Source organism: Orycteropus afer, unplaced genomic scaffold (genome assembly GCF_000298275.1).
Source record: "Orycteropus afer afer isolate SDZICR_OR568_19922 unplaced genomic scaffold, OryAfe1.0 scaffold00031, whole genome shotgun sequence".
Lineage (NCBI taxonomy): Eukaryota > Metazoa > Chordata > Mammalia > Tubulidentata > Orycteropodidae > Orycteropus > Orycteropus afer.
In genome coordinates this window covers 4,429,469-4,453,964 of record NW_006921618.1, presented here as the reverse complement: position 1 = coordinate 4,453,964, position 24,496 = coordinate 4,429,469, and the positions used below count along the sequence as shown (strand labels likewise).

Sequence of the window (24,496 nt, the reverse complement as noted above, 5' to 3'; positions counted from 1 at the left end):
AGAAAATAACTCAGGGTAAGGGAATAGAAGAGTCCCTGGGTGGTCTGAATGGTTAAGTACTCGACTACCTACCAAAACGTAGGTGGTTCAAACCTACCGAGAGGTGCGTTAGAAGAAAAGCCTGGTGATCTGCTTCTGAAAGGCCACAGCCTTGAAAACCCTGTGGAGCGCACTTCAACTCTGCAGCATGTAGCGTTGTCATGAGTTAGAATCAACTCTACAGTAACTGGTTTGTTTTGGATTTAAAGGCATAGAAAGCAATAGCATGTGATCAGGGAGGGCTTCTCAGAGGAGGTGACATTTGAGGAAAGAACTGAATGATGGGCAGATCTAGAAATGCTCCAGAGGTTGTCAAAACTTTGACATTTAAAAGTAACGGCATTGTGAGGGATGATCCCACCCAAGAGAAGGAGGGAGGTTAACCAGTTAACCATTCTTTCCCCTTGTCCCTTCCAGGAGAAGGACTCAGAGAGTACTGGAGATAGAGTGTAAGCCACAGCTGAAGGTGGGAATCAGGAGAAGGTATTCTGTGCTGTGTGGGAAGAGTGGGCACAGCAGAGAACCCTGGCAGGCAAGGGACAGCTTCAGTCAGTTAGTGAGCCAAGATAATGGTGCACCTGTTATTTGCCAAGCATTGCTTGGGAGACAGCAAGGAACATGGCAGAAGTCCCTGACCTCATGGTACCAACATTCTTTTGAGGACAGATGTACAATAAACCTATACACAGATATAACAGTGATAAGGAACAGAGTCATAGTGACAGTGTAACACAGGGAGGCAGCTTTAATTAGGGGCTGATAGCTTCTTTACCTGCTGCCATCAAGTCAATTGCAACTCACAGTGACCCCCATTGGGTTTCAAAGGCTGTAAATCTTTATGGAAGTAGATTGCCTCATCTTCCTCCCATGGAGCAGCTGGTGGGTTTGAACCACCAACCTAGTTAGCAGCTAAATGCTTTACCCACTATGATAACTTCTTTAAGAAGGTGATATTCGAGTTGAGACCTGACTGTTGAGAAGAGGCCACCAACCAGAGCTCTGGAGGAGGAGCTTTCCAGGGAGCTAGAAGAACAAGTGCAAAGGCCCTGAGACAGGAATGAGTTTGGCTCCTTGGAGGACAGATGCTAGTGCATGAAGCAGGGATGCATAGAAAGAAAGTGAAGTGGAAAAGGGTGGCAGAAGGGAGCCAGATAATGTACAGCCTTGCAGGCCGTGGGAAGAAACATGGATTTTATTCTAAGTGCCTTAGGGAGCTGTTGGAGAGTTTTAAGCAAGAGAGAGAATATGATTGGATTTATGACTTTAAAGAATCCCTCTGGCTGCCATGTGGTAGATAGAGTGTTTGGGCAAGAGTGGAAAATGAGACACCCTTGAGATGGCTGGTTGTTGAAGAGTGTTGGTGGTCATGGTGCCATGGAGATGGAGTCAAGTGGACAAACTCAGGATAGATTATGGAGATGGAGCTGTCATTGTTAACTGGTGGATTGGGCGTCAGGATCTGGGGAATGAGAAGAATCAAGAATGATGCCTGGACTTTTGGCCAGAGCTGAGGGTAGACTGGCATGCCCTTAATGAGACAGGATAGACAGGCCCTTGAGGAATGAGTTGGTCATCTGGCAAGTTGTCAGTGAAGCTGAGATCAGAGAACCCGGTCTCCTGAGTAGCCCAGGTCTGTTGCCCCTTTCCCACCACCCCTGCCTTCCTTGAATAAAACAGTAGCTCTAAGACCAGCAGACCAGCCACCATGGTCCTTGAAATGACACTTACACAAGATGAGTGCTGGAGATCCTAGATAGAGTGGGAGAAAAGTGTGGAACAAAACTCAAAATCATAAAAAAGACCAGGCTTACTGGTCTGATAGAGCCTGGTGAAACCCTGGAGACTATGGCCCCTAGTCACCATTCAGGTCTGGAATTTAACTCACTTCCATAGCTACTAGCCAAACAATGGGCAGGCATATAAGATGAACTTTTATACCAGGTAGGTACACTCCTTGGAAAAATCAACCATGGGAGATCAGAAGGGCAGTATTTGCACGGGGAGATAGTTCAGAGGGCAAGACTGCACAGGAAAGGAGGACACAGGGAAAAGGTAACTACGGGAGGAATTAGGAAGAAAGTTGTTACCTTATGGGGATTGCAATCAGTGTCATGAAACAAAATGTGTATGAACTGCTGTATGGAAAACAAATTTGCTCTGTAAACTTTCACCCAATCATGCACACAGGAAGAAAAAGAAAAAGGATGGAAAGAAATGACCCTTGCACGAGGCTGAGCTCCCAGAGCATCATGCCTGAGAAACACATGCAGACAGCCCATATTCCAGAAGCTGAATCACTGCAGCCTTGACCCATGGAGTATGTATTAATGGCTAATTACAGTTACCACCCATTAATAACCACGACCAAGGCTTGGTTGATTTCCACAACCGATTATCACCTGGGCTTAATAGTCTGTGATCATAAGAGGGACCAGGAAGCTCCTTTGTTCGTGGAGCTGAAATTGGCATGGTAACCCAAGATACAGCATGTGCTGTCTGCTTTTCGGCACGTAGGCAGCTCCTCGACTAGGAGGCAGCCAAGGGCAGCTGAGCAAATGCTGTCAGACCCCCGAGACCAGGCCTCACTTGGAGGACACTAGTTAAAGGAAGAAAGTGATCTACTTTGCCAAACTGAAATCTTCAACTTCAGGGTCCACTTTCTGGATGCTAGCCACTACCACTTTAATATAATATCATTGGTCATCCATTGTAGGCTGCCAGCAGAGAGGTTTAGTTCTTTAACATTCAAGACCAAGAAGGAGCTCTGGTAGCACAGTGCCTACAGCATCTGACTGCTAACCAGAAGGTTGGTGGTTCAAACCCACCAGCCACTCCACGGAAGCAAGACTGGGCAATCTACTTCAGTAAAGATTTACCACCTTGGAAACCCAATGGGGGTTGCTGTGAGTCAGAATCGACTCATTGGCAGTGGCTTTGGATTTATTATTATTATTATTATTACCTTTTTCCATCTGAGAACCCGGAGGCTGAAGACAAGCCATTTGCCTAAGGGTTAGATGCACACATAGAACTCCCACTCAGATCTGGCAAGTCATTAATTGGACATTCATTCAGTAAATTTTTATTAAGTGTATTTTTATGCCAGGCACTGTTCTAAGGACTGAGGATAGAACAATGAAAAAAAAAAAAAAACTACTCTTTTAAGTGCTTGGCTGCTAATGTAAATGTTAGAGGTTCAAGTCCACCCAGGCACCTCGGCAGAAGAAAGGCCTGGTGATGTACTTCTGAGAAAGAAGTCCTTGGAAGGCCTGTGGAGCAGAGTTCTACTCTAACACACGTGGGCTCACATGAGTTGGAGTCAGCAGGAACTAGTTATAATGTTTATATTTCAGAAAGACCCCCAAAAAAGTCAACAAGTAGGACATCAGAGAGTAGTGAGTTCTGTGAGGGAAAAATGCAGAATAAAAGGCTAATGTGATGGGGAGAAGGGAAGGCTGCTTTAGATATGGTGGTCAGGAAAGGCCTCCCTGGGCAGGAGACATTTGAGCAGAGATCTCTTGAAGCATTTGTTTGTTTATGTGTTCATTTGGAGAGACTCCATTGGCTATAGAGTGGGGTTGGCTGTAATCTTTACAGAAGCCGATCACCAGGCCTGGATCTTCTGCACCACTGCTGGGTGGGCTCGAACCGGTAACATATGGGTTACCAGCCAAGTGCAGACCATCTGTGCCACCCAGGGACTTTTGAGCAGAGATCTGAATGTGAGGAGTGGTCATGTGAAGATCTGAAGGAAGGGCATTCTGGGTAGTGGAAACAGCAAGTGCAAAGGCCTTCGTTCAGCAGGAACATTTGAGAAGGCGAGGTGAGGGAGTTGGCCAGAGCCTTGTAGGGTTTGCATTTGGTTCTAATTGTGACAGGTTTCAAGCCTCTGTTATCCCCATGGAAAGAAGAAAGCACTTTGTCCCTGGAGCCATATCTCTAGGCTTACAGTCATTTCTGTGGTCTGGGAGGAACCCAGGAGGGAGAGTTAGAGTGTAGGAGGGAATGAGATCAGAGAGGAAGAATCGAAGAGTCTGCTGCTCCAACTCGCAGGCTTCAGACCCGTGGTTCTTCAGTGGTGCACATTAAGATAGATCTCCTGCCCTATCCTGTGCTCGGGAGCGAGGGAGGGTGTTGAGGAAGGGTTGGGCAGGTGAGAAATGATCCCCACACTCCAGGCTGAGTCATGGGCTGGGCTCTGGGAGCAGAGCTGTGCTGGGGAGAAACCTGTGGTGGAGGGACCAGTGAAGATTTGCTTGGCACAGGCTGCTGAAGAGAGGCTGAGACTCAGGCAGAGATGTGGGGGAAGAAGCAAAATGGATGCCTAAGAGACAGTCTAATTACAGTAACAGACTTGGTGACACTGGATGTGAGAGTTGAGGGAGAGGGAGGATCGTGGGGTCAACTGGCCTCTTGAGTGGCTGGTTGGTGTCATGGTCTGAAATGGCACAGCCAAGAGGAGGCACAGAAGGCTGCTTTTTGCCACACAAGAGCTCATTTTCTGGCTTCCTTGTGCCAGACATGTTGTAGTTCAACCACTCAGGCAGGTAATGGAATCAGAGTCCTGAGAACATAGGGGTACTCTCTACATAGCATCTTGTCTGCCGTGTGGCTTCCTGAAGGCAGAAATCCCTTCAGTGGGGTTCATTTTGCCCCTTCTCAGAGCCCCCATTCCCTACTAACCAAATATTAACATTTTCTTTTCTTCTTTATTGTGGTGAAAATACATACACCAAAACATACAATTTCTACATGTATATTTCCATGACAATGATTCTATTCTTCCAATTGTGCACCCGTTGTCACTATCCCTTTCCACGTTATTCTGCTACTTTTAAGAAAAACTCAGTGCCCCTAAGCAAAACCTGCCCCCTTTCCCTTTCCTTCCACCCCTAAACCACACACTCCAAACTCACTGCCATGGAGTAGATTCAGACTCATAGCAACCCCCACAGGGTTTCCAAGTCTGTAAATCTTTATGGAAGCAGATTGCTTTCTCTTTCTTCTGTGGAACAGATAGTAGGTTTGAACTGCTGACCTTTTGCTTAGCAGCCAAATGCCTTAACCAGTGCACTACCAGAGCTGCTTAACCTCCTACTCCTAGTAACCACTAATAACTTTTTGGTTTCTATATATTTGATTAGGAGCCCTGGTGGCACAGTGGTTAAAACACTTAGCTGCTAACCAAAAGGTCAGTGGTTTGAACCCACCAGCCTCTCCATTGGAGAAGGATGAGACAGTCTGCTTCAGTAAAGATTTATAGCCTTGGAAACCCTATGAGGCAGTTCTACTCTGTCCATAGGGCCCTGAAGCAGAATCAACTCGAAAATGACTTTTCTATATTGACTTATATAAGTGAGATCATAAATACTTGTCCTTTTGCAACTGACTTATTTTGCTCAGCATAATGTTTTCAATCACATGCATTAGAACTCCATCTCTTTACAGCTCAGTACTATTCTATTGTATGTATCTATGTCCCACATTTTGTTTATCCATCCATCTGGTAGTAGCCATTTTAGTTGTTTCCACATTTTGGCCATTGTGAAAAGTGTTTCTATGAACATTGGGGTACAGGTCTCTGTTGACATGTCTGCTTTCACTTCGTCTGGGCATATGCCTAGGATTGGGGTTGCTGGGTCATATGGTATTTCTTCGTAAAGCTTTTGGAGGAACCACCAAACTGTTTCCCTAACGAGCTTCTGGGCTATAAAATCAGACCTTGGAAAGGCCACCTTTGATAGAATTTTGATAGATTAATTTTTCCAATTATAAAATTAACCCAGAATCACTGTAGATAATTTTGAAAAGGCAGAAAAAAAATAATTTAATGTATTTATTTCCCCTTTTTCTCCTATGCAGTGGTTTGTTAGTTATTTCTTAGGTGGGATCCTGTGACATATTATCAAGTAAATTTTCTATGCATTTTTAATTTTTGGTTCATTGCATAGCCGCTTTTTCTGTTATTACAAACTGTGTTGGGAAACCATTTTTCACAGCTGTCTAATTTTTCACTGCATGGGTATATCATACTAATCCTCGGTTACTATACCTCCAGATTGTTTCCAATTTCATGTAATAAATACATCAGTGGTGCCATTATATACTAAATAGTTTCCACCTTTAGAATTGTTTTCTTAAGCTTGGAATTCCAAATATGGAATTCCTGACACAAAAAGTATGCATATTTTTTAAGTTTTTGATGCTTACTGTCACATTCCCCTCCAGAAAGTTTATACTAGTGTAATTCCCCACAGTAATATCTTCAAGCACTTATTATTATTATTACTATTATTATTATTATTATTTATCACCTTCATAGCTCTGGGATTTAAAAAAAAAACCTGATCTTGCTTATTTGGTAGAAAATATCATCCTGCTTTTGAGTAGCATTGTGTTTAATAGTTGTATGGTGTCTAACCTGGCAACAACATGGTTTCCCATCCAGGAAGCTGTACTATTGTTTAACTGACTGTTTCTCATTGGGTTGTGCATTTAGGACATTTCCAGTGTTTGGGTTTTATAAGTTACACTGTTCTGAATGGCTCTGCACTCAGAATCTGAACTGATTCTTTGCCTGTGTTGTTTCTCTCTCAAGGACTCTATGATGCCCGGGCCAGAGTCCTCGTTTGCCACATGACCTCCCTGCTCCAGGTGCTCTTGGAGGAGATAGATGTCCTTGAAGAGACATTTCTTGAGAGCCTGAAGGAAACCAAAGAGGAGGAATCTGAGTAAGAGACCCCTGTGACTCGTCACTGCACTTCCACTTAAGTATACTTTTCAGATAACGGCACCCTCTTTCCCCCATTAAGTGGAGGTGCTGTGAAGTGGAAGGAGCATTGGACAAAGAGTGAGAAGTCCCAGCTGTGGCCCTGACTCACTGTCTCCCCTCAGCAAGTCACTTTCCCCCTCTGAACCTCAGTTTCCTCATTTATAAGAAGAGGGGATTGAATTGATGATTGCAAAGGGCCATGAGTATGCAGTTTTAACAGTTCATGACCCTGACACACAGGTGTGGGTGTTTCTTGCCTCTACCCTGCTCCATCTTAGTCTCTTGTGACACCTTGTCCCTAGGCCGTGTTGAGCCCATGGAGCCAAATAGACCTGGGTTTAAATTCCCCTTCTGACACCCATCCACTGTCCTGAGGCAGGTGCTCCCCTTCTCTAAACCACAACATTTTCATCTGTAAAGTGGAATAAGGGTACCATCCTCCCAGAGTCATTATGAAAAATGCATGAGATCATATTAGGAAATGCTTGGCCCAGGGCTGGCACGTAGGAAGTGCTCAGTAGATATGAGTCCTCCCCCCCACTGCATGTGCTCCTGTACTTAACAGTTGCAGGAGGGTTTTGTTATCTATATATGGTAAGGAGTGTGTAGAAGAGAATTATACTGGTAACTTGGCCAGAGAGCGGCTCTTTCTAGAACACCTCACACAGGATCTTATCCACGAGCAATAAATCAATCACAATCACCACCTAATTGCGGGCTCCTTGCACCAGGCACGTCTCCCTTGACTGGGTTTGGTTCAGTCGCCATGGCTTTCTTTGAGCAAACAGATCGTGTCAGCTCAGCCTAGCTGAGAATTGAAGCCACGTTCAGAGCCAGGGTTGCCCTCCTGGATTTGTTGGGTTAAGGGGAGGGGTGTTTCCTCAAGAAAGGAGAAATTTGATCTGTTGAATTGACCTGAAAACAGACTTGCGTTGGCTCCCAGAGCTGTGTTAGTAAAGAAATATCTGAATCCAAGCCAAGTACCATAAACAGGAGGGCTGCCTGAGTTCTTAGAATATATTGGAAATTTGTAGTGTCTTACAGGCCTTGAAATGAAGGAGCCTTAGTTATTGTTTGGAAATCTTGTCAGAAAGACACATATTACCCAGAGGGATTTGTTCTGATTAAACACCAGTAATGCCAGACTAGGGAAGATGTAAAACAGAAGTTCTAGCCTTCTTTGGGTTAGACACAGCCCAGCTCTGCCACTTACCACCCATACGAGCTATGACAAGTTATTTAACTTCTCTGGGCCCCTTAGTTGCTCAACAGCAAAATGGGATCATAACAGCACCCACCTGATAGAGTTTTTATTGGACTCAAATGCGTTCACACGTGTGAGGTGCTTTAGGCAGAATAACTCGTCAATAAATATCATTATTTGCTGTTTCTAATATTACTGTTTTAATCATTTTTATTATGTGTGGACACTTTCCCCATAAAAATGTTCCATGTGTATAATTTTTTACTCAATTTCAGGGTCTTTGTAGACCTCCCAGAGCCTATATGTGGTTTCTGGAAGGGTCTGATGCCAGGGAAAGCATAATACCCATTCAGCCAGGAGACCTGGTTCTCATTTTGATTCTGCCACTAGCTGTGTGTGGCCTTGGACACATTACTTCCACTCTCTGGCCACCAGTTTTTCACTTGTACAATTAGAGGATCAAATTAAATGTAGGGTTTTTTTCAGCTCTGAGGTTTTGTGTTTCTGTAAGGTGAGCTTAGCACTCAGTACTCCTAGGTGATTGTTTCCGGGGCTCAGTGTGCCAACATTCTGTTCTTGGGTCCCCATCTGAGCCCTAAGGCTGTCTTAGCTTCCCCAACTTGTTTAGTGACATCACCTCTCAGTGCCTCAGTTTCTTCATCTCTAGCATGGGAATAATAATAGTATCTACATTGTAAGGTTGTTGGGAGGGTTCAGTTAATCAATACATATCAAATGCTTGGCACGTAGTGGGCTTTCAGTAAGCTTTAGCTCATACACTGCTGGAGGTTGATACTGGTCCCCTCACAACTAACTTTTATTGAATGCTTACTGAATGCCAGCATCTGACGTCATTTCATTTGATCCTCATTTCATTTGATCCTCATAGCAGTCCCCTGAGGGTTTTGCAGATGAAGAAACAAAGACATAACTCACCCAAGGTCACACAGCTATCAGTAGTAGGGCCAGGATTCAAACCAGGCCTGTCTGAGTCAACCACCATAATATCCAGTCTGAACATCACTTATTACATCCCTGAGGCTATAGTTGACAATCTCAGGTGTCCTCCTTAATTCTGAAGAAAGCAATAAAGATAATTCTTTTATGGGGCTTTCTAGCTTTTACTAGAAAAATGTCTCTAGATCTCCTGGGATAAACTCTCCCTCCCTATCAAGAGAAGGTTATTAAAAAAAAAAAAAAAGAAAAAAACGGAGTAGAGACGATAAGCATAGGGAACACCCTCTTGTAGGAGATAAGATGGCAGTGAGTGAAATTTTGTTATTTGTGGATCTGTGAGATGGACAGTATGGATGTCTTTTTATTTTTTTTTTCCTCCCCCTTGTACAATTCAGTGACCTTGGTTACAGTTCTTCAAATTGTACAACCATTCTCACTTTCCAATATTCCCTGTCTTCCTTCCAAGGAGAACTAGAGGGTAGACACATATTAATTTTAGTGAAGAAAAAAAATTTTCAAAAGAAATAAAAATTTTCTAATTAAAAAAAAATAATAAAGGGATTAGGTTAAAAAAGAAAAAAAAATAGGTTGGAGGATTAAGGCCTTTCAGAGGCACCTCAGAGCAAAGGCCTGGTAATGTACTTCCAAAACGTCTATCATTGGAAAAAAAACAAAAAACAAAGAAACACCTCACTGCCCCTAAACTTTCCCATTCAATCTTTTCTTTTTCTAAGCACTGCTCCATTTCTGTCTTCCTTCATTTCACCACAGTATTGATGGTGGAATACAGAGGGATGGTGAATGACAGTGGAAGCCCAGAACATATCCAGGTGAGGCCACATGTGGGAGAAAATGGCCCCATTCATAGATACTAAGGCATGGCTACCTCTCAATGCTGAACTCCCATGAATAGTCAACCAACCCAGTTAACCAGTTGCCCTCAAGTCAGTGGCAATTCACAGGGACCCATGAGTGTCTCAGAGTAGAACTGTGCTCCATAGAGCTTTCGCTGACAGACGTTTTGGAAGTAAATCACCAGGCCTTTCTTGTGAGGTGCCTCTGAAAGGACTTAATCCTCCAACCTTTTTCTTTTTCTTTTTTAAACTAATTCCCTTTTATTTTTTTTTTTAATTAGAAAAGTTTTATTTCTTTTGAAAATTTTCTTTCACCAAAATTAATATGTGTCTACCCTCTAGTTAGTGGATTAATTACCCTCCCTCTACACTCACCGCTAATAACCATCAAAGAATATTTATTTTTTAGTGAAACCCTTGTCTTGATACTTTATAATGGTGGTCTCATAACAATATTTGATCTTTTGTGATTGACTAACTTCACTCAGCATAATAGGCTCTTAAGTTCATCTATGTTATGAGACGTTCCCCAAATTCATCATTGTTCTTTAATGTTGCGTAGCATTCCATTGTGTGTATGTAGCAGAGTTTGTTGGTCTGTTCCTCTGTTGATGGGCATTTAGGTTGTTTCCTTCTTTTTCCTATTGTGAACAGTGCTGTGATGAACATGGGTGTGCATATATCTGTTTGTGTCATGGCTCTTATTTCTGTAGGATATATACCTAGTAATGGGATTGCTGGATCGTGTGGTATTTCTATTTCCACTTTTTAAGGAAGCACCATACTGCACTTCACAGTGCTTACCCCATTTTATAGTCCCACCAGCAGGGTGTGAGTGTTCCAGGCTCTCCACACCCTCGCCAGCATTTATTGTTTTCTGTTTTTTTGAACTTTGTTATTTGTGCTAGGGTGATATCTCATTGTTGTTGTGATTTGTATTTCTCTAATGGCTAATGATCCCACTCTGGTAGCATAGTGTCTAAAGCACTTGACTGCTAACCAGAAGGCTGGCGGTTCAAACCCACTAGCCCCTCCTTGGAAGGAAGATGAGTCAATCTACTTCCATAGTGATTCTGCCTCAGAAACCCAAGGAGGGGTCGTTATGAGTCAAGTCCAACTGGACAGCAGATAACAACAACAACATCCCACTTTAGGAGCTCTAGTAGCATAGTGGCTAAAGCACTTGACTGCTAACCAGAAGGCTGGCGGTTCAAACCCACCAGCCACTCCTTGGAAGGAAGGTTGGACAATCTACTTCCGTAGTGATACCGCCTCGGAAACCCAAGGAGGGGTCACTATGAGTCAGGTCCCACTCAACGGCACATAACAACAACAACAATGGCTAATGATCGGGAGCATTCTTAATATTAGCTGCCTGAGCATCTTCTTTGGTGAAATATCTGTTTGTGTCCTCTACTCAATTTTTCATTGGATTATTTGTCTTTTTGTTGTTAAATTGAAATTTTCTATAAATTTTAGAGATTAGCCTTTGACTAATATGTTGTTGCCAACATTTTTTTTCCCAGTCTGTGGGTTCTCTTTTCACTGTTTTGGTGAAATCTTTTAATGGTTATAAATTTCTGATTTTTAGGAAGTCCCAGTCATCTACTTTGTCTTCTGGTGCTTGTGCATTTTGAGTTATATTTGATAGGGTATTTATGCCCTGAATTAGGGCCCCTAAGTTTATCCTTATTTTTTCTTTGATGGCCTTTATGGCTTTAGGTTTTACATTCAGATTTTTGATCCAACTCGAGGTGACATTTGTACATGGTGTGAGGTATGGATCCTGTTTCATTTTTCTGCAAATGGATATCCAATTTTGCAAGCACCATTTATTAGACCATCTCTCCTCATTTAATAAATTTTGATCCATAGGTGGATGGACTTAATTCTTGGTTCTCAATTCTGTCCCACTGGTCTGTCATTGTACCAGTACCAGGCTGTTTTAACTACTGTGGCTGTGTAGTAGGTTTAGAGATTGGAAAGTGTGAGGCCTCCTATTTTGTTCTTCTTTTGTAGTGCTTTGCTTATCTGATGTCTCTTTCCTTTCCATATAAAGTTGGTGACTAGTTTTCCCATCTTTTTAAAGAAATATGATGGAGTCAAATTGGGATTGTATTACATCTGTAGATTGTTTTGGGTAGTATCAACATTTTCATAATGTTAAGTCTTCCTATCCATGAGCATGGTATAGCCTCCCATTTATGTAGGTCTCTTTGGGTTTCAAATTACCTTGACTTGACCTTCCACTTAAACCTCCCAAAGACAGAGGTGGAAATCAAATTTCAGATTTGGGCCAAATGATAGGCTGAAACCAGAACATCCCTGATGAAAAACAAGACACTCATATTGTATAGAAAATCCCAAAGACTTAGTAACTATCTGTAGGGAAAATCTAGAAGTAGATGATGCTGAAAAATATTAATTGGCACTAACTCAAGAATTTGAATGTGTTCTTAATTGTAAATGTGTAGTAATAATTATAATTTTTAACATTTCAGATTTTTTTCTAATATTCCAGATGTTTCATTCTTGATGGCAATTGGCCTATATTCTGGCTAAATAGTTTTATTTAGCCAAAATGTACATTCCACATCCCTGTGGTTTTCTTGAATGTGGGCAGTGTGCGAGGAAATATATCACCATGACAAGATATTCACCTCCAATCCAGAGGCAGCATCACATCAGCTGACTCTTTGGTTAACTAGACAAAGGAAGGTGAGAAGGTCCTTGGAAGGAGCAGAGGTACAGAGACATATAGCAGTGTGCCTTGCAAGCAGGGCAGTGTTTCTGGAGGGTAAAATGTAAGTTAGGAAGTGACACGATGAGGCTAGAGAGGCAAACGGGCCAGGTCACATTGGGCCTGAATGTCATGCTGGAGAGGTGCCACTCACTCTGAAGGCAGCTGGGAGGGCAAGGAGGGAAGACAAGAAGACAGACAGTCATAGTTATACTTTCCTATTGACTTTGGCCTCTGTGTTGTTGTTGGTGATGCCCTCAAGTCAATTCCGAGCCATTGTGATACCATGTGACAGAGTAGAACTGCCCCATAGGGTTTTCTAGGATGTAATCTTTGTGGGAGCAAACTGCCACATGAAGGCTGGGTGGGTTTGAACTGCCAGCCTTTCAATTAATAGCTGAGAGCTTAACCATTGAGCCACCAGGGCTCTGGTGTATTAGCTAAGTCCTGTCCTCATCCTTCCAGGAGCTCTGGTGCCACAGTGATTAAAGCATTTGGCTGCTAACCAAATAGTCTGCAGTTTGAATCCGACAGCTACTCCATGGAAGAACAATGAGACAGTCTGCTTCTGTAGATTTACAGCCTTGGAAACCCTATGGGGGCGGTTCTATTCTGTCTTATAGGGCCATTATGAATCAGAATCCACTCGATAGCAGTGGGTTTGGTTTCTTGTTTGGACCTCATCCTTCCAAAGGGTCATTCTCCATTTATACTTCATACATGAGAAAACTGAGGCTCAGAACAATTGATGTCTTGTTCTAGGTGTCTAGCTCTGCCGGAGCTGGACTCAAATACCTCTCCCCCAGATTGCAAGACAATTCGCTGTTTTTGTTGAATCATGTTGCATCTGATTCAGAGGCAGCTGCTTGTTCAATTGCAGATTCCTCCTGTATGTCTGCAGCAGCTTGAATTTTTTTCTCAGGCTGTGAACTGTGCTGAAAGCAACTAATTTCTAGCCTTCCGATTTTCACTGAATGGTGGTAGCAATTAAGGGTCAAAGTATCTCCCCAGCCTGTGATTAGGAGGAAATTATGGTGATAATGAAAGGAATGATAATAGCAACAAACATATTGAGTAATTAAGGAGCCTGGGTGGAGTAGTGTTTAAGTGCTAGACTGCTAACCAAAAGGTCAGCGGTTGGAACCCACCAGCCACACCATGGGGAAAAGATGTGGCAGTCTGCTTCCATAAAGATTTACAGCGTTGGGGATAGAGTTGAAGAAAAATGTGGAACAAAACTCAAAAGCATAAAAACACCAGGCTTACTGGTCTGATAGACACTGATGAAACCCCTGAGACCGAGGGCCTGAAGTCACCCTTTGAGCCTGGAACTGAACTCGTTCCCATGGCTTAACTTTCAGCAAACAATTGACAGGCCTGTGAGGTGAACATTTACACCAAGAAGGTACAGTCATTAGAACTCTCAACCATGGGAGATCAGAAGGGCAGTATTTGTGCAAGTAGAAAGCTCAGAAGGTAGGATACATAGGAAGGTAGGACACAGGGAAGAGGTAACCATGAGGAGGAAGTAGGAAGAGAGCTGTTACGTTGTGGAGATTACAATCAATGTCATGAAACAAAATGTGTATGAACTGTTGAATGGAAAATGCATTGGCTCTGTAAACGTTCACCCAAGTCACAATAAAAAGTTAAAAAAAAAAAAAAGAAGAAGAAGAAAGATTTACAGCCTTAGAAACCCTGTGGGGTGGTTCTACCCTATCCCATTGGGCCTGTATGTGTCAGAATTGACTCAACAGCAGTGAGCCTGCTTTGGGGGAGTTTGATTTTGATTATTCCCATTTTTTGGGTGAGGAAACTCGGAGCTGACTAGAAATTTGTACATAGTCAGAATATTACAAGTGACTTTACCAGGATAAGCTAGGGTTTTGCCACAGTAACAAATGAGCCAAAATCTCAATGGCTTAAAGAAACAGGTACATTTCTTGTTCATGCTGTATGTCCATCACTAATTGACTGTGGCTTCAGTTCATACTGTCTTTGCTCTAAGGAGCCCTAGTGCTAGGGCACTAACCGAAGGTTGGTGGTTTGAACCCACCAGCCACTCTATAGAAGAAAGATGAGTGTCCTTTAGGGTCACTGTGAGTCAGCATTGGCTCAATGCAACAGGTTTGTTTTTTTTTGTTTAGTCTTCACTCTGGTTCCCAGGTTGACAGAGCAACCTGTATCTGGAATGTTGCTGGTCTTGAGGCAGACTGGAAGAAGACATATCAGGCCCTGCACTGGCTCTTATGGATTCTGTGAGAACTGACAGGCATCACTTCCACCTACATGTCATTGGCTAAACCAAGTCACTTGGCCACTTCTCAGTTCCACTGGGCAGAGATGTATAACCCTTCCATAGGGAGGACCACTACAGGGAGGGATAGCTGAATATTTGGTGAATGGTAATACAATTTACCACAACAGTAGAGGTAGGAATCAAACCTGTGTTGAAAAAAAGAAAGAAAGAAAGAAGTTGCCATCAAGTTGCTAACAGGACATGGAGGCAGCATCCTCTGACCTCCTCCAACCTCAAGATGGGCAGACAGAATCAACCAAGGCTTATTCATATGAGGCCAGACATGTCGCCACCCTCCAAACCTTTTTACCAACTCTGACATCAACTGACCCTCCCACGCCACTGTCTACTTCTCTGCTGGGTTCGATGATTCATTGCAGTGGCCACACAGGACTCACAGACAATACTTATAATTAGGGGAGTTATTAGGGAAGTAACAGGCTACAGTTCAGGTTTAGGAATGTGCTCAGGATACATTTCTTTGCTTGGGCAAGTGTTACAAAACTCTTTTAACTCTGCCGATAGGTACACCTAGGTGCGCTGCACTCCACCAGCAAGGCTCTTACCCAAGGGTACTCAGCTTTCTCACTCTGTGGCCCGGAAAGCCCAGCACTCTGTCTCATGCCTCTTAGTTCCACTGCCACCGTCTCTGCCAAGACATCTCTGCTGAGGAGGTCCAAAGATGTGCTCCACTCTAACTCCAGCTCTTCTCTCTTGATGGCAGTGAGATCCCCCTTTCTGCCTGTACGAAGGCTCATTTTAAGCCTGGCAGAGTGACAAAACTAACCAAGCCCAACATTGGAGTTCCATATACCTTATTTGCATGGTCCCACCTGGGAGCTCTGGTAGCATAGTGGCTAAGACACTTTCCTGCTAACCAGACGACTGGCGGTTCAAACCCACCAGCCACTCCTCGGAAGGAAGGTTGGGCAATCCTACTTCCGTAGTGATACTGCCTCAGAAACCCAAGGAGGGATCGCTATGAGTCAGGTATGACTCGACGGCACATAACAACAACAACAACAACCTGATAATCTGGCAGGAGTCACAGACCATAGCGTAGAAACACACACCAAGTAATCCACTGCCCTGCACAAGTCACCTCCAATCCATGGTAACCCCGTGTATGCAGAGCAGAACTATGCTCTGTAGGGTTTTCTTAGCTGACTCTTTGGAAGCAGATCACCCTACCTTTATTTCAGGGCACCTCTGGGTAGGTTTGAACCACCAACCTTTTGGTTAGTAGCCGAGCACTTAACCATCTGTACTACCCAAGTACTCCTTCAGGCCAGTGTTTACTGGGTTTGAATCCTGACATCAGAACCCATGCTCTTAATCATTTAACCACTTTGCTAGATGCACGTGGTTCAGCCTCATCCCAGGCTTCTGCTGAGATGAACGTTAGTCATGGAAACTAGCACCCATGGGTGTACAGAGATTTCTATTGTTGGTTTCCACTTTGCTGTAGCCTCGGAGGTACTGCCCTTTACACACAGGAGGGGCTTAAGGACAAAGTTTGTTGAAGTGCGCTGGCAGGGAACCAGGAGTCATAGCAGATCCCCAGATCCTCCACGCAAGCCCCATTTCCTTTAGATGACTGGAGAATGATCTGTTTCTCAATATAATGCCTGGCTGTTCAGAAGGAGGTGGGACTGAAACATGTACTGGTTGGGCATGTGCGTTGTTCTGCTCACCAATACACAGCACCAGAAAGTGCCAGCACCCAGTACATGCTCATTAAAAGTGTGTTGATGGAGGAGATGAAGGAATGAATGAATTTGATCAGTACAAACAACAGCCTAAGGATGTAGATGTTATTATCCTTGTCTTACAAATGAGGAAACTGAGGCTCAGGGAGGGGATGTTATCATGATAACAATAAAAAAAAAAAAAAGTGCTGTCAAGTTGATTCAAACTCATGGTGGCTGCATGTGTGTCTGAGTAGAACTGTGCTCCACAGGGTTTTCAGTGGCTGAGTTTTCCGACGTAGACCACCAGGCCTTTCCTCCAAGGCACCTCTGGGTGGACTCAAACCTCTAGCCTCTCTGTTAGCAACTGAGTACATTAACTCTTTCACCACCAGGGACTCCATAATAACTACTGTTTTACAGAACACTTGCTTTGTGCCAGCCATTAGGCTAAAAAGGCTAAACACTTTGCAGGCATTCTCTTAATTGTTTCCCACAGCCCCTCAGGAGGTAGATACTGTTATCCATTTACATCTGTTATATGGGGGCAATAATAATACTGCTTCTTAGGATAAGATTAACTGTTAAGTGCAAAATACAGTGGCTGGTATATATTACCCCTTGGTATATATTAACTATTCTTCTTCTTCTATTATCCTTGTCTTGCTATCACTTCACATCGAGTTGTTGTCCAAATTCCAGTGACAGTTCAGAGTCCACGCTGGGAATGACCGCAGTAACCCTGCTCTCACCCTCTTGTCTTACTCCTTATGGCTTCAAAGTGGCTGAAGGCTGAATCCCCAACAGAAAGATCAGGCTTCATGACACCCCTCAGCCCTGATAGCTGCCCTCTCAGAAGCCACCTGACCCCAGTCCACTCTCAGTCCTTTCCTGTTGCTAAACTTTATAGCTTTTGAATTTCAAGTCAGTTCTAGACATTGCTCCAAGGCCAAGTCACCAATGTAGACATTTCTCTAACTCATCTTCAAATTATTATTCTGAAGGAAATTGGTTTCTGAATGTCCTAGAAGGAGGTAGGTGGGCCAGGGGAGGAAGGGAGGCCAAGTAGGAGGCCATGGATTCTATGATTCTATTTTGTACTTGTTCTGGGTCCATATGTTTAAAGGTTTTTTTGGTGCTTCTTTTGCTGCTGTTATTATTTTCTTGTCTTTTCATTATTCAAATTGCAACCCTGTTAGGATGGATCTGCTGGGTAAGTAGCACATCCCACGCATTGGGATTCCCCAGCTGGGTTTCTGAATGTTGTCAGCTTTCCTAAACCCATCGCTGGGCCCATGGTGACTTGGGGGCCTTGCTCTGCATGACAGTACACCCAGCATTGACCCTAATTTGGGCATTGGTGAGATGGGGAGGTCTCAAGGCATCGCAGGCACATCTGGCCCTAAAGACCAACCTCTTCTCCCCTAGAACTGCTGAGGCATCCCGGAAGAAGAAAGAAAACCGAAGGAAATGGAAGCGCTATCTCCTGATAGGCCTGGCGACTGTGGGAGGTGGGACGGTGATCGGTAAGTCTGGCTCAAGTTGGTGGCATGTGGATCAGGGGGTGTGGAGTAAGAGGTGATACTAGACTTGGAGTGAAAGTACAGTGTTCAGGGGGATCACCTGGGTAGTGACCCTGAGATGGAAGTGGAAGGACCTCAAAGGTGGTCAGTCCATGAGATACCTGCTCCAGATAGGCATCCAGCCCATCTTTAACAGCCTTCAGTGACCAGGGAACTCACTCAGCCTGTTTTGCAGCCATCCCTGACTGAATGGGGTATCTTCTGTTTCCATTTAAGTCCACTTTGCCCTCTAGTGGCGTAGTGCCTAAGGCATTTGACTGCTCACTAGAAGGCTGGTGGTTCCAACCCACCAGCCACTCCTCGGAAGGAGGATTAGGCAATTTATTTCCATAGTGAAAACTGCCTCTGTAACCCAAGGAGGTGTCACTGTGAGTCAGACCCAACTCTACAGCAGTGAGTTTGGTGTTTGGTTTTGCCCTCCAGCCCACATTCCAACAACAGACCCCTCACACCCCCAGAACTGTTTCTTTACCGTGTCTCAGCTCACTTAGCCTCCTTATTTGTGGCTACAAACAACACAGATGTATCATCTTATAGTTCTGGAGGTCAGAAGTCCAAAATGTGTCATACTGGGCTAAAATCTAGATGTGAGTGGGCCTGTGTTCTTTCTGGGAGCTCTGTGGGACAATCTGTTGCCTTACCTTCACCAGGTTCTTGAGTCTGCTTGAATTCTTTGGCTTATGGCCCAGTCACTCCAACCTCTGCTTCCATCATAATATCTCCTTCTCTGATCCTAACTCCTGCTTCTGTCTTATAAGGATACATATGATTACATGGAAGATGGAAGGCATACACAGTCACTTTCTCAAAACAAATTGGTCGACATTCAACCATTTCAAGAACTGATGGATGGTATTGAAGGAAGAAGCCCAGCTGCACTAGAGGCAATGGCAAAAATCAAGGTTTCAGGAATAGACAGAATATGAGATGTTTCAACAAAATAGATTCAGTGCTGGAAGGGCTCACTCATCTGTGCCAAGAATTTAGAAGACAACTACCTGGCCAACCAACTGGAAAGGATCCATATTTATGCCCATTCTAAAGAAAGTGATCCAACAGAATGTGGAAGTTGTCAAACAATATCATTAATATCACATGCAAGTAAAATTCTGCTGAAGATAATTCAAAAATGGTTGCAACAACACATCAACAGGGAACCAGCCCGAAATTCAAGCCAGATTCAGAAGAGGATGTAGCATGAAGGATATCATTCCTAGTATCAAATGGATCTTGGCTGAAAGCAAAGAATACCAGAAAAATGTTTACCTGTGTTTTATTGACTATGCAAAGGCATTCAACTCTGTGCTTCATAACAAATTATGGATAACATTGCACAGAGTGGGAATTCCAGAACACTTAATTGTGCTCATGTGGAACCTGTGCATAGACCAAGAGGCAGTCATTTAAACAGAACAAAGTGATACTGCATGGTTTAAAATCAGGAAAGGTGTGCATCAGGGTTGTATCCTTTCATCATACTTATTCAATCTGTATGCTGAAGCAATAATCCAAGATGCTGGACTATATGAAGAAGAACATGGTGTCAGGATTGGAGGAAGACTTATTAACTACCTGCAATGTGGAAATGACACAACCTTGCTTCCAGAAGAGGACTGGAAACACTTACTGATGAAGATCAAAGAATATACCCTCCAGTATGGATTATACCTCAACATAAGAAAACAAAAATCCTCACAACTGGACCAATAAGCAACATCATAATAAATGGAAAAAATAATGAAGTTGTCAAGGATTTCATTTCACTTGGATCCACAGTCAGCAGCCATTAAAAGCACAAGATATTGAAATGAAAGGACATATTTATTGCATTGGGCAAATCTGCTGCCAAAGATCTCTTTACAGTGTTAAAAAGCAAAGATGTTACTTTGAGGACTAAGGTGTGCCTGACTTGGTCATGGTATTTATTTTTAATCACCTCATATGCATGTGAAAGCTGGACAATGAATGTGGAAGACCAAAGAAGAATTGATGCATTTGAATTACAGAGTTGGCAAAAAATATTGAAAATATCATGGGCTGCCAGAAGAACGAAACAATCTGTCATAGACTATGTGCAGCCAGAGTGCTTCCTAGAAGGGAGGATGGTGAGACTTCATCTCATATATTTTGGTCATGCTGTCAGGAGGGACCAGTCCCTAGACAGGGACATCATGCTTGATAAAGTGGAGGGTCAGTGAAAAAGAAGAAGACCCTCAATGAGATGGGTTGACACAGTGGTTGCAACAATGGAAGGAAACAAGCAACAAATGTGAGGATGGCCCAGTACCAGACAGTGTTTCATTCTATTGTACGTGGAGTTGCTATGAGTTGGAACCAACTCAGTGGTACCTGTGGTAGTTAAGGTTGTGTCAACTTGGCTGGGCCTGGTTTTGAGTGGCTGAGCAGCTGGTGGTAGTTATTCCCTATGATGAGACTGGCAATCAACTACATGGTGGAATCTGCCGCAAGCAGCTGAGTAGCTGCTTTAAGGATATGGTCCCATATATAAGGAGAAGCTTTGGGCATGGTCTCTAGCTTTTTGGCACACTTGAACCCTGCATGTAGCCAAGTCATTGCTCAGGAGCCTGCCATGTCCTACCAATCTTGGGACTTTTTCTGGACTTGGAATAGTGGTCTGCCGTGTTGTTTGGTAATATTAGGACTGTGCCTTTTTACTTGTCGACCTTAGGTTTGTCAGCCTCAGCAGCCAGCAGCTGCCTGAGTGAAGAAAAGCCTCCAGTGTCAGTAGGCCAAAAGCAGGAGGCAGAGCTGAAGCCCAAAGTTGAGGGGCTTTCACCCAGCCCCTAGAGCCTGACACTTTGAACTCAGACTTCTAGCCTCCAAAACTTCAAGAGAATAAATCCCTGTTTGAGCCTTCCCACCTGTGGTATGTCAGTTAGAGCAGCAATAGGTAACCAGAACAGTACCCAGCAACAATTGATGACCTTGGGCCCACCTATATAATCCAGGAGACTCTCCTCATCTCAAGATCTTGCTTCTTCATGTCTACAAAGTCCCTTTTGCCGTGCAGAGTAACAAATTCACTGGTTCTGGGGATTAGGATATGGATATCTTTGTTATTGCTGTTTGGTGCCATCAAATGGATATTTTTAGGGAATCATTGTTCTGTCTACCACAGTTTCCTTGTCTAAAAAATGGGGATAATGTTGTGAGGATGCAGTAATATGACCTTCATTAGGAAATGCCTGGCACATAGTTGAGCTCCTGGGTGGTGCAAACAGTTAATGTGCTCAGCTGCTAACTGAAAGGTTGCAGGTTTGGGTCTACGCTGAGGTCCTCAGAAGAAAGGCCTGGAAATCTACATCCCAAAAATCAGCCATTGAAACCCATGCACAATTCTACTCTGGCACATATGAGGTCACCATGAGTCAGAATTGACTCAACAGCAACTGGTGTTGCTGGTATGACACACAGTAGCTGCTTGGTCAGTGGTAAGTGTGTTTAGTAGTATCATTAGAAGCTTCCATGGATGGCAGTGGGCAGCTGATGAGGGAAGAACCTAGCAGCCACATCCTCATTCCCACCTTTACTCACTGTGGGCTGCTTTCCTTGTAGGTGTGACTGGGGGTCTAGCTGCCCCTCTTGTTGCCGCGGGAGCTGCAACGATCATTGGCAGTGCTGGGGCAGCAGCTCTTGGCTCAGTGGCTGGCATAGCCATCATGACCTCACTGTTTGGTGCAGCTGGAGCTGGTCTGACAGGTAAGTTTCAAGAGCAGTGGTACAATTGTAAGGAATTTTCAACAAGTCGACATAGCACCTAAAGTACACCCCAAATTCTCCTCAGTCGGGGCTCCCTGGGAGGTGGAGGAGGCAGGGCATGCTTTTCTTACTCTGGGCCCCAGCCCAGCTAGAACTTGCAGGAGGCTTCTCAGAGAACCGGCCCAGGAGCTCAGCATGGGTCAGTATTAGGGCTGAGTTTGAGAAACTGGTCTCTCTCCCTATACCTTGTGTAAACTTGCTGAAGAAGAATCTGATTGGACCTACTTGCCACCATCCAGTAAGGTACACTCATATTGGACAGTTCCCAGGCAGGCTACCCCAAAGATGTTTGGCCTTCCTCTTATTTAGAGGGTACATGGCTACCCTTCATTTACCAGCATCACATGTGGAGTTCTTCCAAATCATATATATCAACACACACACACACACACACACACCCCACATATATAGACTCCAGTTCAACTCCCCAAGTGGGGTATCTCTCCCCCTTTGAGAATCTTGGTTAATTTGATCCTCTTTTACTGAGTGGAGTGTGTCACACCCCCAAAGTGTGTGGCTTGCAAAAAGGTACAGAATCAATTTAGGACAGAGTAGTGGTATAGAGCTTAGGCTCTGAGTTCAAACCCCAGCTCTGCAATTCTGGGACCGGCCAACTTTGAGCAGTCTCTTACTCTTGTCTGTAACTAGGGACAATAATGGTGCCTACTTCAAGAACTAAATGAATTTTCCAGGGCATGGCACACAACTACTTCTCACCAAATGGCTCATTCTGACTTATGTTGCCCTGGCCTCCAGTTGCCTCCATTTTTGTTCTCCTGTCTGGGTCTTTAGGATACAAGATGAAGAAACGAGTTGGGGCCATTGAAGAGTTCACGTTCCTTCCTCTGACAGAAGGCAGGCAGCTGCATATCACCATCGCCATCACGGGGTGGCTCGCATCTGGAAAATACCGTGAGAACCAGAGGGCAGGGGGCGGACAAGGATGAGAAGGGGGGCTTTAGCTGAACTGGGCCTGCTGCTGAGTTCCAGACCTTGGGCTAGACTTAATGATTGTGTATGTCTCTACGGGTGGGTATTAGGAGCCACTGGGGCAATCTACTTCCATAGTGATACCCCCTCGGAAACCCAAGGAGGGGTCGCTTCGAGTCAGATCTGACTCGATGGCAGTGAGTTTGGTTTTGGTTTTTTATTACAGAGAAAACTGAGACTCAGAGAAATGAGGTGACTTCATTTAACACCTACCCATCTATCCATCCATGTATTCATCCAGCTCTCCACCCATCCAGCTCTCCACCCATCCAGCTCTCCACCCATCCAGCATTACTTATATATGCTGTACTTGCCGTGTGCCAGACACTGAGCTACGCCCTGCGGGTCAGTGGTAAATAGCACAGGTATAGCCTCTGCTCCCTTGGAACAAACAGTCCAAAGCAGAAGACAGACTGTTGAGCAAGAAATTCCAAGGAAGCTTTAAGGATGGAAAGAGCCCTGGTGTCACAATGTTTAAGTGCTTGGCTGCTAATCAAAAGGTCACCAGTTCAAACCCACTAGCCACTCCATGGGAGAAAGATGTGACAGTCCGCTTCCATAAAGATAACAGCCTTAGAAACCCTATGGGGTCCTGTAGGATCGCTGTGAGTCAGAATCGACTTGATGGCAGGGGAATTTTGGGATTTTATATATGGTGTGATAGGCACAGGATACTTCTGGGTAATGAGGGCAAGCTTCCTGGGGGAGGTGACATTTAACTTGTGGAATAGATGGTAGTAAGCCAGGTAAAGGAGGAGCAAGAAGTGTACACCAAGCAAAGGAGCAGTATGTGCAGAGGGCAGCAGTCTGAGAGAACCAAATGGAGCACAGAGTGCCAGTGCAGGGGGCCAGAGGAGAGTGGGCAGGGGCCAGATCACACAGCAGTGTTGGAGCTGTGCTGAGAGGTTTGAATTTATCCTAAGAGCAAGTGGCAGACAGTGAAAGACTTTAAGCACAGAGGTGAAAGGTCAGTATATCTTGGCTGTGAAACCTCAAGCAAGTTTCTTAACCTTTCTGTATCTCAGCTGCTTCATTTGTAAAGTGGAACAAATTATTTCTGCTTTTCCGGGTTGCTGAAAGGGTTAAGTTAAATGAGATAACATGCAGAAAGCATCCAGCACAGCTGCTGGTTCCTAGTTGGCATTTCATAAACATTAGTTCCCTTTGCTGCTCTAACTTAAACCTGTGTATTTGGGGGATGTTGAGTGAAGGTTGCCAAGAAAGACATGACACACACAGGCACTGGTTGGAACAACGTTTAACTCATGTGGAGAAGAGACAGAGCAAGGTCAGATTCAGGGATGGGTGTTTGGTCCCCCCAAAGCCAGTAGGTCACTCTTCAGGGTTGGTGTTCTGTACACACCCCTCTCATGTTGCAGTTGAGAGACCCCATCCTCTTCCTGCTGAGAATAAAAATAGTAGGGGTCTTGGTGGAGTGCCATATGGCCCTCGCTTGTGCATAAGTAGAACAAAGAAGTGCTCATCAGGAGTTCCCCTGATAAGGAAGAGGTAGGCTTAGTTCCCAGCCTTCATTAGCAGACAATGTTCTGGGCCTAAGAATCCTGATTAGGCAGTCAGGTGAGGGTTACA

The 24,496-nt window shown here is 44.2% G+C and overlaps 1 protein-coding gene across 1 annotated transcript in view; it reads left to right on the top strand.

The window, feature by feature from the left end:
* Positions 1-24,496, top strand: part of TMCO4 (transmembrane and coiled-coil domains 4) — a 115,410-nt gene that overhangs the window by 9,708 nt on the left and 81,206 nt on the right. The window contains exons 3-6 of the mRNA XM_042780265.1: positions 6,638-6,770; positions 17,982-18,079; positions 21,713-21,856; positions 22,709-22,828. Of these exons, the coding sequence (XP_042636199.1) occupies positions 6,638-6,770; positions 17,982-18,079; positions 21,713-21,856; positions 22,709-22,828 (495 nt within the window). The remainder of the gene's footprint in view (positions 1-6,637; positions 6,771-17,981; positions 18,080-21,712; positions 21,857-22,708; positions 22,829-24,496) is intronic.